This window comes from Oryctolagus cuniculus, chromosome 14 (genome assembly GCF_964237555.1).
Source record: "Oryctolagus cuniculus chromosome 14, mOryCun1.1, whole genome shotgun sequence".
Lineage (NCBI taxonomy): Eukaryota > Metazoa > Chordata > Mammalia > Lagomorpha > Leporidae > Oryctolagus > Oryctolagus cuniculus.
In genome coordinates, this window is record NC_091445.1 from 24,684,725 (window position 1) to 24,702,491 (window position 17,767).

The window sequence follows — 17,767 nt, forward strand, 5'->3', positions numbered from 1 at the left end:
TTGAGTCCAAATGACTTTCTTTTGACCTTGCTTACTAAGAATCCTGTTTCATATCTTTTTCTAATTTAGAAAGAACCTCAAATAACATTGCCACTGCCAAGTAAGCCATTGTTGGCATTGTAAATGCCGTTCACCTAATCAGGGTTGCACTTCAGGTCCAAATGTTAGAAGTTTTGTGACTCAAGAAATGTCCTTAAAAACATTCCTAAAATGTCTTAGCAGGAAGAAAAAAGAAACACTGTGAGGTCCTGCTGGCTTGTTCTCTTCAGGCTTATTATCTCTCACTGTAGCATCTCAGCAATGTAATGAACTGTTTCCCTTTCATTAGTTTAACATGAAAGCTTCTGATACCCTGATAGTAAATGAACTCAGTGATGATTTTAGCAGAAGGTTTCTCATGCTTCAGCCTTTTTTGCTTAGGGCTGCTTATCGGTAATAGAGAGATAATGATTACTTTCTTCTCCTACAGGTTTTTGATTAATAAAGTCATGTGGAGCACATACTTCTCAAGACCCATAGTCCGCTGATGTTAATCCTACAGGAACAAACCACAGCACTGGCCTTTCTGACCAACTCCTGCCTATTCTCATTCCATAAGCTGCCAGTATTGAGTTTTCAATCAAATAAATTTAAGGTTTTACTTCTGGCATTAACATGAAGCATTCTGTGTTTACATATTTCAATCCCTGTGGTCAAAACTTTTTCAAAACAAGAATTTACTCCTTCTATATTAGGGGAAAAAAAGACACATAGTGAGAAGTGGATTTGTGTGTGTGTGTGCGTGTGTGTGTGGTGTGTGTTTACAAAAGTTGGAAGTTACAATATTTAACTATGTCACAACAAATTTTTTCAAAACTTTTGCATATTCCCCTTTTATAGATGAAATAATTGTAACCTAGAGGAATGAACTAGAGCAACTGAAATGTTTGTTAGGTCTGTGTTAATAGTTCATTTTGAGTAATTTTTCCACATTTAAAAAACCTTTCTGAAAAATTATGTATTAAATGCTGGAAAGCACTGAGTTTTTGTCTACACCAGATGGGTAAAACTTGGCAATGAGTCAAAAGATTTTTGCATATTCTTGACTGACTAAATTCTTACAATTAAAGCAGATTATTCTGGCGTCAGGTAAAATGGAGACCTAGTAACTATTCCAAAGTTCCAGACAAATCACAATTCTCCCAAGTTGGCACAATGGACAGTCTTCCAACTTGTGCTCCCTTTTGAGATCAATCAATTTCTGGGCACCCTTTTCATAGGTACCGAGGAGACACACAATGAAAGCAGACAGGCCATGAAAGGTACATAGAAACTTCCAAAATCAAAATGGAAGGAAAATATTAGACATTCCACCGGAAAACCCACTGAACCTTTGTAAATCAATGTGCTTTTCCCCTAAAAACATTTCATTTTCCTCCATGAATGGAGTGGTTTTTAGATGTACTCTTTGCCTAAATCAAACACTCAGAGTTTGGAAGCATTAATGGTTCTGAAAGCTTAACAAAAGTAAGAGTTTCTGCTAATGCCTACCTCTTTACCCTACTTCCACAAACAAACACCATCCTATTGACAAGAGAAAAGTATGTCCTTTATCTTTCTATTCATTTATTTATTTACTCCCCTATTACTAAATAATGTGTTGTCAGTTCTTTGTTCGTCAGTTCTAGCTATTATCCATTGACTTTTCATTGTGGTAGAAGAAAATACTAAGTTTCTGACAAGCTGTCTTGTTCTCCACTCATCCACCAATTATATGGCAGCGAGCATTTCCTCACTATCACATAATATTTGAGATAAACTGCTTATGAAGGGAGGAGGTTTATTCCCTCTTACGTTTCTGGAGGTTCATAGTCAAGACCGGGCAGCCCCATTGGTTCAGCTTCTGATGATGGGTGATGGTGTTCTTTCTGGTTTCTTCTTTGAGAGGCATAGAGACAGAGAGTGATGTTTACTCCCCAAACACCTGCAAACACTAGAGCTGGGCCAGGCCCAAGCAGGGGCTGCGAACTTAGTTGCAGCAGGGACATCACCACTGCCTCCCGTGGTCTGCGTTAGCAGGAAGCCGGGCTCGGAAGCCAGGGTCAGGAGGCAAACCCTGGCACTCCAATATGGGAGGTGAACATCTTAACCAGCAGGCCAAACAACCCCCTCACATTATTACATTTAAAACAGTTGGTTCCCAGGGCTTTGAGAAAGATATTCCTGGGTCAATGAGTCAGCAAGAAGCTCATTTAGCTTTGCAAAATATTTGCATGTATTTCAAAGAAATGGGAAGAAGTTACAACTGCAGATTTTCTAAAATAAGTGCTTTAAGAAAAGCAAGAGGAGAAATCTCTTTCTTTATTTTCCATAGGAAGAACTGAACCTCTTCTTTTTAATTTGCATTTGTCCTTACATAACCAGTGTGCCCTAACAGACTAACCAGGAACTTGGAGGACACTTGATTTCTTTTTTTTTTTTTTTTTTTTTTTTTTTTTTTTTTTTTTTTGCCAGAAAATATAGTTAGATTTGTTACCTGGAAGATTGGGGAATTTAGAGTTTTAATATTTGATTGCACTCTATTCCTTAAGATACGTCTCAGGGCCAGTGCTGTGGCGCAACGGGATAACACCCCAGCCTGCAGTGCCAGCATCCCATATGGATGCCAGTTCAAGACCTGGCTGCTCCACTTCCAATCCAGCTCTCTGCCCTGGACTGAGAAAAAAAGCAGAAGATGGCCCAAGTCCTTAGGCCCCTGCACCTGCGTGGGAGACACGGAAGAAGCTCCTGGCTCCTGGCTTCAGTTCGGCACAGCTCCGGCCGTTTCGGCCAAGTGGGGAGTGAACCATTGGATGGAAGACCTCTCTCTCTGCCTCTCCTCTCTCTGTGTAACCCTGACTTTCAAATAAATAAGTAAATTTAAAAAAAAAAAGATGGTATGTCTCTACAGCACTGGGTTTTAAGCTACTACTATCATAAAAAGCTATTACTTGTGAAAATCAATGTGGAATTCAAAAGAACTAGGCAGTATTCAATCTGTTTCCAAGGTTTTTAGGAGTTGTACAATGTCCAACGGGTGCACACATTGCCAATTGTGTTTCTTTAAGAATAAATGTATATTTTTAAATGCATGTTTACTGTTTTTTTCAAATGACAAACTGCAAAATTACTTTTGTTGATGGTTAATAAACATAATTGTTAGACTTCTTTTTTTTTTAGACAGGCAGAGTGTACAGTGAGTGAGAGAGACAGAGAGAAAGGTCTTCCTTTGCCGTTGGTTCACCCTTCAAAGGCTGCCGCGGCTGGCGCGCTGCTGCCAGCGCACCGCGCTGATCCGAAGGCAGGAGCCAAGTGCTTCTCCTGGTCTCCCATGGGGTGCAGGGCCCAAGCACTTGGGCCATCCTCCACTGCACTCCCTGGCCACAGCAGAGAGCTGGCCTGGAAGAGGGGCAACGGGGACAGAATCCAGCGCCTGGCTGGGACTAGAACCCGGTGTGCCAGCGCCGCAAGGCGGAGGATTAGCCTAGTGAGGCATGGCACCGGCCAATTGTCAGACTTCTGTTTGCTTCTATATATGCTATGAAAAAGTACTGAGACACCAAGTTTTCTGAAAACTGGGACAGTCTGGGAAACTCTCAGCCAATAGCTATCTACAAAACTATTGCGCTCATCAATAGGACTCTGGTAAACCCACCTCTGTGTGTCTCTCTTCTTCACTATAATTTTAGAAAGTTATTTTGTCTCCTATCCTCTGAAAATTAAGTGCATATTCATTAGAATGACCAGGATCCTATGATCATCTTTTTATGTAGGAAGAAAGAACACAGATCCAAGATGGCGCCCAACTTAGATTTCCTTTCCTCTCACCAAACCCAAGGTCCAATGCTTTATTGTCATGGAAATAATGACACATATTATTCACATTTGTGTTTGTATAAGAATAAATTAATTAAAAAATCTTTACACCAAAATTAAAATATTCACCTAACAGAGGAGCATGGCACCCAGCTACACTTAAAAATTCACTGAAAATTGACAAAGTGCTCCAAGAACACATTCCTTCACCACTAAACAGTTATTCATGTGTAAATCCACCAATTGTGTGACTGATGGGGAAGACATGAAGTCAAAAGTCCTGCCTTCAGCTAGATAAGTATAGCTTATTCCATTTCCATTCATTGGGGTTTCATGTACAGATTGTACATCCACATATAGCTAATTATGCAAGCCATGAAGGTGCAAAAAAACACAGGAAAGCAAAAAGGAGTTAGCTTGCATGCCATCAACCATTGTATGTGTCCAAATTCTCTTTAAAAAAAAACTTGATTCACGAACCATTGCCAAAGAGGGCCATTCACCTTAGCAGAAATAAAATACAATAGCCGTATAATTTTCTTAATCTCCTTTATGACTTCCCTTCCTTGCATTACAATTCCATCCCTCATTTCTTTTGTCTCATTTCATGTCTTCTATTATAGTGGCTTTAATATGCTTACTCCCCAATCTCTTATTGGCCCACATTCAAACAATTCACCATTGGTAATTAGCTTTCCTGCGTTGGAGCCTTGTTATCGCAGCCTGCTCTCTTCACAGCCTTCTTCTATGAGCACTCTTCTTACATTAGAATTTAAAAGCCTAAAAATAGGATCAATGTCTGTTGAGGACACTGTGGCTTCCTGTTTCAGTATCTAGCTACTAATTGTTCCGTTAGACTCATTTGATTAAAACCACAAATCCAATGACAGACGTGCGGTTTAATTAAAAAATAATGGGTGAAACCAGGCTAAAATTTAAGAAGGCTTTTTGTGTTACCGGGTCTCTGAGTGCAAAATCAAATACCAAGCAACCACAGAATACACTGTACCGAACGTGCTAAGAAAGCCTCCAGGAAATCGCATCCCCCTGGCCAAGCCAGCCTTCCATTTCCCTAGGCCTGACTCAACCAGGGACCTCCTCTCCCTTTCCTTACAGCGAACTTTAGAGAACTGGTACTTATCCTGCTTTCACTGCACCTTTGAGATGCAAATATTTTTAAAAGCCTCTTACAGATTTGATGGCCCAAGAATGTCTTTCTCAACACCCCTGAGCCATTCCTTTGAAACAGAATCTCCCTGAAAGAGAGCAGCAGTTTCTGTGGGAAGGCAGGATTCTAACATCAGTGGGCTCCTTCCTCCAGGTTGTAAAACCACCTCCTGTCCTAAAGATAAGGGGGAGTTTACTTTCCTTTGGGTAAAGAGGCCTGGAAAACACAGATACCTCTAATCTCCCTCTCAGTTCACTTCCTACTGCCTTTTGCTTCAGTGGAACTGAGTTCAGACTGGGTTCTGGAGTCTCTCCCTATTGCAATAGCCTTAGATAAAGCTTTCTTACCAGGTTAACTTTGTCTGATGCAATTTTTACTTTGACATCCAAGTGCCTGACAAAATTATTTTAAAATATTCAAAACCATCAACTCCCTTCCATAGCCTTTTCTGGGTTATGAGCTGTATTGTGTGTAACTAGAAAGTAAGATTCCAAGAAAAAAGCATTTCTATATCCTTGTTTATATCAGTGATTTAAATTTGAGATTATTATATTAGCATACATTTATCAAATAACATTTTAAAATAAGAAACGGTATTAAGTATTTTGTCACTCTTCATTTTTTTTTCTTAATTTTCTTGATAATGGCCAAAAGCATATAGTCCATATATAGTTACGGCATTCATTGTATTTTGCTTTGACATAGTAAAAACCAACAGAGAATCAATGAGGAAATTTTAAATGATGTTTATATGCTATCCTTTCCTTGCAATTATAGTCCTTCTATGTGATATTGGTGCCGGTTTACTATCTGTTGTTGAGGTAGGTACTATGGATGGGCTTAGAAGGAGCCTGGATCATAGGGCACTACCATTAGTCAAAATGCAGAAAGCAGGAGAGGGAAGACAGCACAGAGTGGGGGTGGATTAGGCTGTGAATTTAACTGATGACAAACAGCCAGTCAACCAAAGAGAGAAGTCCACCAAGCCTGGCTATAGGCCGGCACTGCAGTTTGATCTGGGCATTTGGAAAGCATGTGGGAGAGGGAGCATTTCCTACAAAAAGGGAGAATCTCGAACACTTCAAATGGCAGGCAGATGGAAGAGGGAGCAGAAATACTTCCTAGAGAGCATATGGGGGCAGGGTTTGCTGCTGTGGTGTAACCAGTAAAGCTGCCCCCTACAGTGCCAGCATCCCATATGGGCACCGGTTTGAATCCCGGCTGCTCCTCTTCCCATTCATCTCTCTGCTATGGCCTGGGAAAGCAGTAGAAGATGGCCCAAGTCTTTGGGCCCCTGCACCCACATGGGGGACCCAGAAAAAGGTCCTGGCTCCTAGCTTTGGATCCACCCAGTTCCGACTGTTTCTGCCATCTGGGGAGTGAACCAGTGGATGGAAGAACTCTCTCTCTCTCTCTCTCTCTCTCTCTCCCTTTCTGTAACTCTTTCAAATAAACAAATAAAACTTAAAATACAGAAATGAATTGAGCAACATCCCAAGGAAAATCAGGAAGTTCAGAATAGAAGGAGGGGACCTGATGGTTTACCTTTCAAAAGACTGCTTAGTAATCTCTGTTTTCCCTCTAATGTGAAAAAGCAGCGTCGCCTATGCAGAATGAAGTGAGCAGACACTCGGGAACTCTAGATGTCTGCTCCACGATGGGGCACCACATCCCCTATCAGAGTGCCTGGGGTTGAGTCCCATCGCCCTTTCTGATCCGGCTTCTTGCTAGTATGTACCAAGGAGGAAGTAGACGATGGCTCTAGTATCTGAGTCCATGTGGAAGACTTGGATGGAGTTCCTGGCTCCTGGCTTCAGATTCAGGGAATGATCCAGTGGATGGAAGATTCTCTCTCTCTCTCTCCTCCCTCCTTCCCTCCCCCCTTCCTCTCTTTCTCTTTGTGTATCGGTCTCTCTCCCTTTCAAATAAATTAAGTAAATAAAATTAAAAATTAGTCTGAAACGGTATTATAGACATTTATTGGAGAAAATGTCAATAACATATGCCAATATTTTTAGTAGAAAGTCTTCATCCTTGCCAGTGGAAAGACAGCCTGGAGAAGATTTTGAGATTTGTTATTTCTTGATACTTTGTTCTTGACGATTCCTTTTGGTATTTTAAAATAAGCTATAGAACAGTATCAAAAATTCACTCTTGGCCAATATCTGTAAGTAAAACCTGTGAAATAACAAATATCTCTTATTTTTTTCCTGAAATAGAAAAGAAAGCTGCATTCACAAAATAGTTCTCATTATCATTTCTCTTCTAACGAGAAATCTTTGCAATAATCTGCAATGAGAAAAGAATTCCAGCAAAATTAGTAGAAGAATAGGAACAATGATAATGAGAAAATGCAAATGTAATTTTTGCAGGAGGCCAGAATAGGCCTCCATCAAGAACACAAAGGTTCAGAAAACAAAGCACCTTTACTATGGTAGTAAAGCAACACTGCCACCTGCTGGTTATATGGAAATTGCAAGTCTGGAAAGAAACACTTTTCCTTGACACTTTCTTCTTCTCCTTTTTTTTTTTTTTTTTTTTAGATTTATTTATTTATTTGAAAGTCAGAGTTACACAAGGAGAGAAGGAGAGGCACTGAGAGAGAGAGACAGAGAGAGAGAGAGAGAGATCTTCCATCTGCTGGTTCACCCCAATAGGCCACAACAGCCAGAGCTACGCCGATCTGAAGCCGGGAACCAGGAGCTTCTTCTGGGTCTCCCATGTGGGTGCAGGGGCCCAAGGACTTGGTCCAGCTTCCACTGCTTTCCCAGGCCATAGCAGAGAGCTGAATCGGAAGTAGAACAGCTGGGACTCTAACTGGTGCCCATATGGGATGCCAGCACTGCAGGCGGTGACTTAACTCCCTATGCCACACTGCCGGCCCCTGACACTATTTCATTTTTAAAACTGCCTCAGATTGGTTTGATTATTTAGTAAAATATGTAAGATTTAAAAAAATTATTTAATTCTCATAACTAAAAGTTGTGGATTTGGGTCAGCATGTACTGCATGCAGCAGGTTAAGCCACCAGCTGCAACACTGGCATCCCATATGAGAGCCCCAGTTTGAGTCCCACCAGTCTGATCCAGCTCCCTGTTAAAGTGCCTGGAAAAGCAGTGGAAGATGGCCCGTGTGCTTAGGTCTCTGCAACCCACGTGGGAGGCCCAGATGCGGTTCCAGGCTCCTGGCTTCAAGCTGGCCCAGCCCTCTCTGTTGTGGCCATTTGGGGGTGAATCAACAGATGGAAAATCTCTCATTCTGTCACTCTGCCATTAAAATAAATAAATCTTTCTAATTTTTTAAAGTAAAAGTTGTGGATTTATTTTTAATTTATGAAGTTAGCCTCAGAATATTTTAGTGCAGAAAGACAAAGCCTGAGATTTGGGGCCACAGGAACCTAGACTCAAGTGTTAGTACTGACAGTGGTTTTCCACTTCGAAAACAATTTCCCTGAGTTTCAGTTGTCTTACATGTAAGTGTAAAATGTTTAATGCCTCTAGCACATTTCCTCAGACCATGTAGGTAACCAGTAACTGACAGCTACGTCATTTTCCCTAGAATTACCTGATCTTTGTTAGAGGCTTTTGGAAAGTGTTATCACAGGAAGTGTAACTCAACAAATTCTTGCTTCTTAGGATTTCCAGACCTTCAAATCACCTGTCAAGGACAGACGGCAACTGTCAGTACAACATTTCCTCATACGAAAGGAAAGGTAATAACTGACTGATTTAACCCAGTGGCAACAAAAGCAAGATGCTCAAAGCAAGAGAAGGAAATCAAATTCAGGCACGTTTGATATTGTGCTTACTTTTCCCTTCTCTCCAGGAAGGCCCTGGCTCTGCTGACAGCTGGCAAAGAGAGCAACAAGTCTTCTGCTGCTGTGCAGATCATCTGAAAGATCTCAAGAAAGAACTGCAGGGATGGTCATTGTGGTGCAGTGGGTTAATCGCCTGCCTGAAACACCAGCATCCCGTATGGGTGCAGGCTTGAAACCCAGTCGCTCCACTTCAGATCCAGCTCCCTGCCAAAGTTCCTGGGAAATCAGCAAAAGATGGCCCAAAAGTTTGAGCCTCGGTCGCCCATGTGGGAGACCCAGATGACGTTCTGGGCTCCTGGATTCAAATTGGCACAGCTCTGAACATTGTGGCCATTTGGGGAGTGAAACAAGATATTAAGCTCGCTCTCTCTCTCTGCCTTTCAAATACATAAGCTTTTAAAAAATATAGCTGCAGGGGTTGGCAATGTGGTGTAGCAGGTAAAGCCACAGCCTGCAGTGCCAGCATCCCATATGGGCACTGGTTCGAGTCCCTGTTGCTCTGCTTCCGATCCAGCTCCCTGCTAATGCACCTGGAAAAGCAGCAGAGGATGGTTCAAGTGCTTGGGCCCCTGCACCCTTGTGGGAGACCCAAAAGAAGCTCCTGGATCCTGGCTCATCCTTGAGCCCATCCTTGAGCACTGTGGCCATTCAGGGAGTGAACCAGCAAATGAAAGCTCTCTCTCTCCCTGTTTCTTCCTCTTTCTGTAACTCAACCTTTCAAATAAATAATTAAATATATGTACATGGCTGCAGAACACGTCAGGGTATCTGACACCTCAACTTGGTTATGGTAAATCAACCCCATGTCCCTTACCAAGATTCTCACATTTCCATCACTGCCTGAGGCCATGAGTACAATCCTGCTACTCCTGGATCTGTGAAATATCCTGTAGAGCTCCATGCATATTATCACTGAAGTACATCACCAATGCAGGAGAGGAGGGGATTTACCAAGTAGTGTTCTCCTAATCTTTTAAATGCATTTCTTTTTATTTAAGATTTATTTTTACTTATTTGCAAGGCAGAGTTACAGAGAGGCAGAGGCAGAGAGAGGGAGAAGGAGAAAGAGAAAGAGAGAGAGAGAGGTCTTCCATCCACTTGTTCACTCCCTAGATGGCCTCAATGGCCAGAACTGAGCTGATTTGAAGCCAGGAGCCAGGAGCTTCTTCTAGGTTTCCCAAGCGAGTACAGGGGGCTAAGGACCCAGGCCATCTTCTACTGCTTTCTCAGGCCATAGCAGAGAGCTATATTGGAAGTGGAGCAGCAGGGACTCAAACCGGCATCCATATGGGATGCCAGCACTGCAGGCAGCAGTTTTACCCACTTTGCCACATCTCTGGCCTCAGGAATGTGGTTCTCATTGCAACAAATACATCATCTGAAAAACCAGAAATCGTGTAATTAAATTATGGTCACTAAGCTGAGAAGTACACCCTTTACCATCCATAAAAAATGCTTATATTCACAGAGAAAACCCAAATTTCAAAATCTATGTCATTTAATAACAACCTTATACAAGCATTCTGATTTAATGAAATGTATATAAATTTATTTTGCATAATTGTTTACAACAGAAAATCCTGAACAAAAATAGATCTAAAATTTATTTTATTATTTCTGCTTTCCTTCAATTTACATAGTAGAGTCAATTATGTACAATTTGTTCCATGTATGAAGTTTTCCATTTACATTTTCTGCAACCAAGGACACACAAACATTAAAAATTTTAAGACATATATTCAATTATGTACAAAATCACAACTGGTCAATGAATAAGTTCAATCTTATTTCAGAATCAGTATAAATTGTGAAAAACATGTATCATGAAAAATTTTTTCTTGAACAAACCAACCCATATAATATAGGTGAATCCAACAATAAAAGCAATGATTATAAATATAGTAGTGTATCACCTGTGAAAGGAGGTATTCTTTCAAAATATGCATATCATAAATTAAAGAGTCCAGCTCCCAAGTGCCAAATCATTGGTTCTCTTTAACCATTTTCATTTGTTTGTAAAAAACAAAACAAAACAAAACAAAAAAACTAAACAAAACAAAACCCTGCATCATTTTATAAAACTGTGTATAGAGTTGACCTTGATCACCAAGAAACTATGAAAACCAACCATGTAGTGCCCTGTTTATCAAATTATTTCTATGTACGGAGTGATTGCTTTTCTTCTCTCTAAAGGAAATGCTCCTAGACTACACGGTTTTTGCAGCTATTCTGTGTCCCCGCTTACACTCATTCCACATTTCTATCGGTGAGTTCCTTGAGATCTGCAATTACCTAACAGCTATGAAATTCTTCCATTCGACTCTCTGTCCCCACGTACAGGACACAGAAAATGCCAACTCTCCATTAGCTTGGCTCCAACAAAAACAAGCACTGTAACAGTGTCTGGCTGGCTGAAGAGGAGGTTCTCAATCGAGGTATCACGTATCTGTGGTCCCCTGTCTAAAAGTTTACCTTTGGTTGCTGAATTTCTTGTTTCCCCAATACCCACATTTTGTGCTACCTATATGGTTTTGAACTTTGGTGCTTCCATGTGCTGGGTGTCAGTAGGTCGTTTTGATTTCTGACTCACTGATGGTTTCTCTCTTCTAATACAAAGATGTGCGTCCTTGGCTAGCTCCTGACTCATTCCTTCCCTTTTAATTTTGGTTTACAGACTCATCTGGTTGACTCATCATTGACCAAAGATCACCCCTAAATAACCTCTTAAATTCTGCAAATTTTGAGTGCTTATGATTCTGGTTACCCACATCTTCATTCTCAGTTTGTGTTCTCCTGGTTAGAGTGCATATGTAACACTGCTTAAAAAAATAACATAGGTGAAATCTGATAATAAATCTTATCAGTTGAGCAACATTTATTTCATGAAAACTCCAAATGCAACCAACTCTGAGTTTGAATGTTGACACATTTCTTAATTAGTAAAATCCTAATCAGGATAGAAATTATTTTTGTTGACATTCATTGGTCTACTTCTGCCATGTTCTGAATTGGCATAAGTCTGACCCGAATGACTAGAGTGAAGATATAATGTTTTCAGGTTTGTGAAATATTTCAAGTTTCAGATACATCTATCAGTTAAAGAATAGGCTTTAATGTTTTCATCAAATAATATTACACACATGCCTGTGCATGCAAAGCACTACTTTAGTTGCTACAAGTAATGTGCTAGGAGATGGCTTTTTAAAACAAGAAAAATCAAAGTACTGAGTATGTAAACATTGATCAGTAGTTCATTAAAAAGTCTTCCCCTGTCTAATTGGCACTGTTTTTTACTGAAGCTGGTAATTTCCACTGGAACGTATGTAACTGAATAATACTATCACAGAATAAGAGTTAAACATTGAAGATCAGCAAAATCAATAAATTACCTCCTGGAATTCCTGAGATAAACTGAAAGTTTGTATATAAAATGCCGATATTTCTGTTTTCACTATAGATAAGGATACGAAGATAACTTAAATTCCAATAATTCAATAACTTGTTGTGATAAACAAAGGCCTGACTAGTATATGAAGGAGCCTCAAAAAGTTCATGGAAAAACAAAGTTAAAAGATGCTTGTTTTGGTGCAAAAAGACTTTGAAATTTATGCACACTTTATTCATAACATTCATCTTCCATGAGCTTTTTTAAGATCCCTGATTATAAAATTGGTTTCAAATTCATGGGTATTCAGTAATAATTTCTAGAAATCATCACATAAATTTGGTTAGTAACAATTGTTGAATCATAAATTTTCTAAATAAATCCAAACTACTGGCAATAAAAATCAAAACAAATTGTAAAGGAAACAAAAGCATCTGAATGTAAACTGAATATTGGCAATTTGTCTTGTTAACAATTGGGGATTTCACATGTAGCCAAGGGAATTAAGCAAATATGTTTGTTTCCAGGCTTTTGGTGGGGTTTGAAGGCACCAAACTGTCTCTTGCAGTAAAACAAAAACAAATGAGTCCTCATATATACATAAAAACACATTCAATTACACAACGTGAATTCTTAAGTGTGTCAGTCCACCCTGGGTAGATAATGCTGCCATGGCAATGTGTGTGTTGGGAAATAGAAGTCAATCTTCCAGCTGTGTATAGAGTTGTCTTCTCCTGTGTCACCCTTCATCTTCTGCTTTGCTGACATGTTCCACTACCACTGCATTTTGGTTCTGAAACAGCACATCTGTGCCTGATGGTGGCGGCTTATACAAAAAGACTGCAAGTCCATTGAAGAAAATGGTGATAATTTTGCAAGTAACACCTAAATATTGAAAAAAAAAAAAAAACTTACATCAGGCCTTTATATCCTCACACAAAAATTCTTCATGAATAGAAACTCACCAGTTTAAAGTGAAGAATTTTGGGAACATTAGTTTTATGCTCTACATTTTTAAGACATTAGGGAGAAATAAAATATTTATACACAATTTGATGAAATGGCATTTATTTTCCTTCTAAACAATAAAAGTGCATGGTAACAATTATCCTATTGTCAGTCATGATCATCTGGTTTTGTAAAAAGTATTATATAGGATTAAATAAATCCATGTTCCATTTCTGCTTTCAACATAGTATACATCTATCAACAATTACAAGCAGACAAATGTCAATGACAAAACCAAATAGCTCAAACCACCCTTGAACTTGATAAATTGCATAATTTTTCATGTTTACAATAAAAAACAATTCTGGAAATTAAAAAGGCTTTGGAGTTCTTAGAAGGAAAGCTCTAGGGACTATATCACATTTAATACCTCAATTTTCTCTCAATTATCAACTAAAAATATAAAACATTCAAATTCACAAGCTTGACTGGGTTTGATTTTGAGCTCAGCTACATGAAGAGAAAGTAGTTCTAACTGTAACACAAGCATTTAATAAGAGCCTGTAAATGAATGACATGTGTAGTTTTTCAGTATCTTCTTGCTTTTAATTATTCATTAATATTTTAAAATGTTTATTTGAAAAACAGCCTTGCTCATTGATGTAAGCATTACTTGATTTATAGGCATGTTAGTGACACAGGTACAACTGTTAATGGTTTTTGGTTGGTTGGTTGGTTGGTTGGTTGGCTTTTGAAAATTTAAAGGTGTATATGTTTTGGGGGAGGACAGTGAATTCTCTCACTCATCATAGAATAGGAAAAGGCAGAATGCGTTATGTATATGGCCAGAAAATACATGCACAAGCAATTAAATAAATTATAAATATAAACACATGGAATAAAAAATGGTTTATAAAAGCAGCTAAGGGCCGGCGTTTTGCTGTAGCAGGTTGAGCCTCCACCTGTATTGCTGGCACCCCATATGAGCATTGGTTCAAGATCCAGTTGCTCCACTTCCCATCCAGCTCCCTACTGATGTGCCTCAGAAAGCAGTGGGGGAGGGCCCAAATCCTTGGGCCCTGCACCTGCATGGAAGACCCAGCAGAAGCTCCAAGCTTCTGATTTCAGTCTGGCCCAGCCCAGCTGTGGTGGCCATTTGGGGAGTGAATCAGAGGATAGAAGACCCCTCTCTCTCTCTGCATCTCCTCTTTTCTCCACAACTCTGCCTTTCAAATAAATATAAAAATTAAATCTTAAAGAAAGCAGCTAATAGTGATGAGGAGATTAATTGCAACTATTCTCATCAGTGTTTATTCCTTCATTGCTTTTTAAAGTTTATATATTTATTTCCTCAGTAGATATTTTATTTCTGTCATAAATTCAGCTGGGACTTTAACAGATAAAGAGCAATAAGCTTATTTTGATAAATGTGTCAAAATAACAGCAATGAAAATGATGATTGATTTCAGAATTTTCTATTTTTAATACTCTAATTTCTCAGATTATTTTTGAAATTATAAAGGTTTATTTTACAAACTAGATGTGTTGCTCCTCTTCACTTCCTTATTCTTAACTTTCATTTATTGTTAACCAAGACTGTAGACTACAAAGGAGAAAAAAGGCTAACCCTCATGGTTGACCTCCTGTACTAGGAAAAAGTTTCTCAGAAGTGCCTTAGTGCAATGGATCCTTCCTTGTTGCATCTCTGTGTTTTCCAAAGCCCAGACACACAGGTGACAACCACCCCAGTGAGTTTCTCAGAATTCCTTTTTGGCTTTAGGGTATCGTTTTCAAAAGAGTTTAAGAGACACTGTTAAAAGAGAACTAAACTACAGGTGGTATAATGAAAGTGAAAATTGTATTCTCTTCTATTGAAGACTGAGGCTTGCAAGCTCCATTCAAAGCCTCTCCTGACATGCTATGATGACTGGGCTTTGCATCTATCTGGACCTCAGGACTGTCCAACAGGATTGACTGAACATTCAAGCTAAGTAGCTATGCCAAGTTGTTGTTGACACCACTAGTTTACTCCAAGGTTATTGAGAAGTTACCACTTACTTATGGCTACTAGCATGTGGGCCATCTTGATGTTATTGTAAAGCCAGCAAGCTCCTTTAATTCCACACTCATTAATATCCCAGAGAATACATGTGCTGTCTATTATGACACCGAATATAATTGGTCCAGGTATTGTGCCTAAAAGAATTATAGGTGAACACATATTGGTAAAGATTACAATATATATTTACAGATTTTTCATATATAGGGTTATACATATATTTTATATACATAAAAATAGGCATTCATGTATCTATAGGCGTAAGTTAATTCATGTACAAGTGAAAAGCTTGTGGTATAGACAATTTTTTTAGAAAATTATATGTAATTATCATCATGTACATTAACATAGTTATTGATATATTTTGATATTTCTAATCAACTCAAAATGTATTTTCACAGAATTATATTGTTAGCATTTATAATATAATGAAAAAATGTGTCTTTGAAATTAGCTATTGCACCTCCAAAAAATCAAAATAAACTATTCCTGATGAAAAAAACCATGCACTGAACTACTGCATATATGCTATGTCAAAATGTTTGTTCATGCATATAAAAATTAATGTGCACATGTATATGTATGTGTGCATGTATATACACTAACATGTGCATATGTGTGAGGGCTAATATACACGTACATACAGACTTTCATACTAATATACACTGAAGCGTTACTATCCTACACAACACACACACACACACACACACACACACTCACTCATGAGCTCAGGCCAGGAGGCATTGAATTTCCATTTTCAGTGTGGCTTTCATATTTGTGGGCTCTGCATCCACAGATTCAACCAACATCTGATCAAAAATATTTGAAAAAAAAAACTGTGCCTGCACTAAATATGCAGACTTATTTTCCTGTCATTATTCCCTAAACAACATAATATAACGACCATTTAGATAATGTCTACATTGTATTAGATATCAAAACAACCTGGAAATGATTTACAGAATATGGAAGGATGTGTGTGGACTATATGCAAACAGTAGGCCATTACATAAGATACTTGAGCACCTTAGGTTTTGGTGTGGGGGTTCTGGAACCAATCCCCTGCAGATACTGAGAGACAACTACAGTTAAGGTGCTTCTAGTTGTTACCTATCAAATAATGATTTGAGGTGATAGCTCTTAGACAAGTATTTTGGCCACCTCTAGTCTGTTCTTTGATTTGTAGTATGATACGGTCAAAAGAGTGCTGGACTGAGAGAAGGATCATTGGTCTCATTTCCACATTTCCATTATCTACCGTGTAGCAGTGAGCAAAATCCTAAATCTTTCAGGGCCTTAGTTTACTCTTCTGAACAAACAGGAGCTTTGAATGAGCTGACCTCTGTGTTACCACTTTTTTGCTTTTGTTGTAGAAAATGATCTTAGTGAAATGTTTATATTTACCCCTTCCTTCTTATTCTTCCTACATCTAGAACCTTACACAATTCTCTAGTATGAATTCTTTCTTCCCTAAATTATTGATTAGTCACAAATCTACAAAACAGTTATTATAGAGAAACTAACTCATTGATTTTCTTGCTAAACCAACATAGTAGTGTCACAAATGGAGATAAAAGCAGGAAGGAAAAACTCTGTTTTGATGTCATATTCGATATTTCCTTTCATATAAATATGCCTTTTGAAGTTAATTTGCAACAGAATTAGAAACAACAGGTAAAAATCAAGTAGGTGAACAGTAAAGTTGTATTTGTAAGTGTCTTTTGTAAGTAACGCTACATCTCAATCACTGGAAAACAGCTTTCTTCAACAACAATTAAATAGTCTTCCACTATGATTTAGTTATATATTTGGCACAAAAATGTAAATCAATAACACCAATAAGTCAGAATGGCAACATTTACTAGTGAATTAATTAAAATGGCATACCCAATAATCGAAGCAACATAAACTGTATTCCCAACGCTAGAGACCGTTGCCTTTGATTAACACACCTGGAAATATTAAATACAATATGAGACCAAGAAAGGTTGAGTAAGTTCATATTTATACCAGTTAATCATTTCTATATTAAATGCTGTACAAATAAAAAAAATTCTTTGTATGAGCATATATGGCTTAATCTTTCTGGAAGTACAAAATAAGAGAACTTTTATCTGAAATAAAATATTGAAAATAACATTAAAAACAGTCACTAGCCCCTAAGAATTAACATTAATTCAGAAGGCTTCTTTTTCATGAAGCCCCTCAGCAAATGAAGCACAGGAAAGCACTTGAACATATAACAGCCAACTATGATTAACCCACGGCAATGATGCAGAGCCGAAAGCCTATTCTCTAAGACCAGGACTGACACAAAGATGTTGCTCTCACAACTTACATTCAACATAGTTTTGGAGGTCTTGGCTAGAGCAATTAGGCAGGAAAAATTTTAAAAAGGCATCCAAACTGGGAAAGACAAACAAAATTGTGCAGCTGACAGAATCATACATGCAAAAACCCTAAAATACTTTTTAAAAAAACTAACAAATGAATAGTTTCAGGAAAGAAATCAACATAAAATACCAGCTGTATTTCCAAACACTAACAATCAATAAT

General features: G+C 38.5%; 1 protein-coding gene across 2 annotated transcripts in view; it reads right to left on the reverse strand.

Moving 5' to 3' along the window:
• Positions 1-11,297: 11,297 nt before the first annotated feature.
• SLCO4C1 (solute carrier organic anion transporter family member 4C1) overlaps positions 11,298-17,767 on the reverse strand; it is a 68,256-nt gene continuing 61,786 nt past the window's right edge. For both annotated transcript variants that reach the window (XM_002713954.5, XM_070056886.1), the window contains exons 11-13: positions 17,099-17,163; positions 15,211-15,348; positions 11,298-13,089 (exon numbers count right to left, since the gene is read on the reverse strand). In XM_002713954.5, the coding sequence (XP_002714000.1) occupies positions 12,944-13,089; positions 15,211-15,348; positions 17,099-17,163 (349 nt within the window). In that variant the 3' untranslated portion in view covers positions 11,298-12,943. The remainder of the gene's footprint in view (positions 13,090-15,210; positions 15,349-17,098; positions 17,164-17,767) is intronic.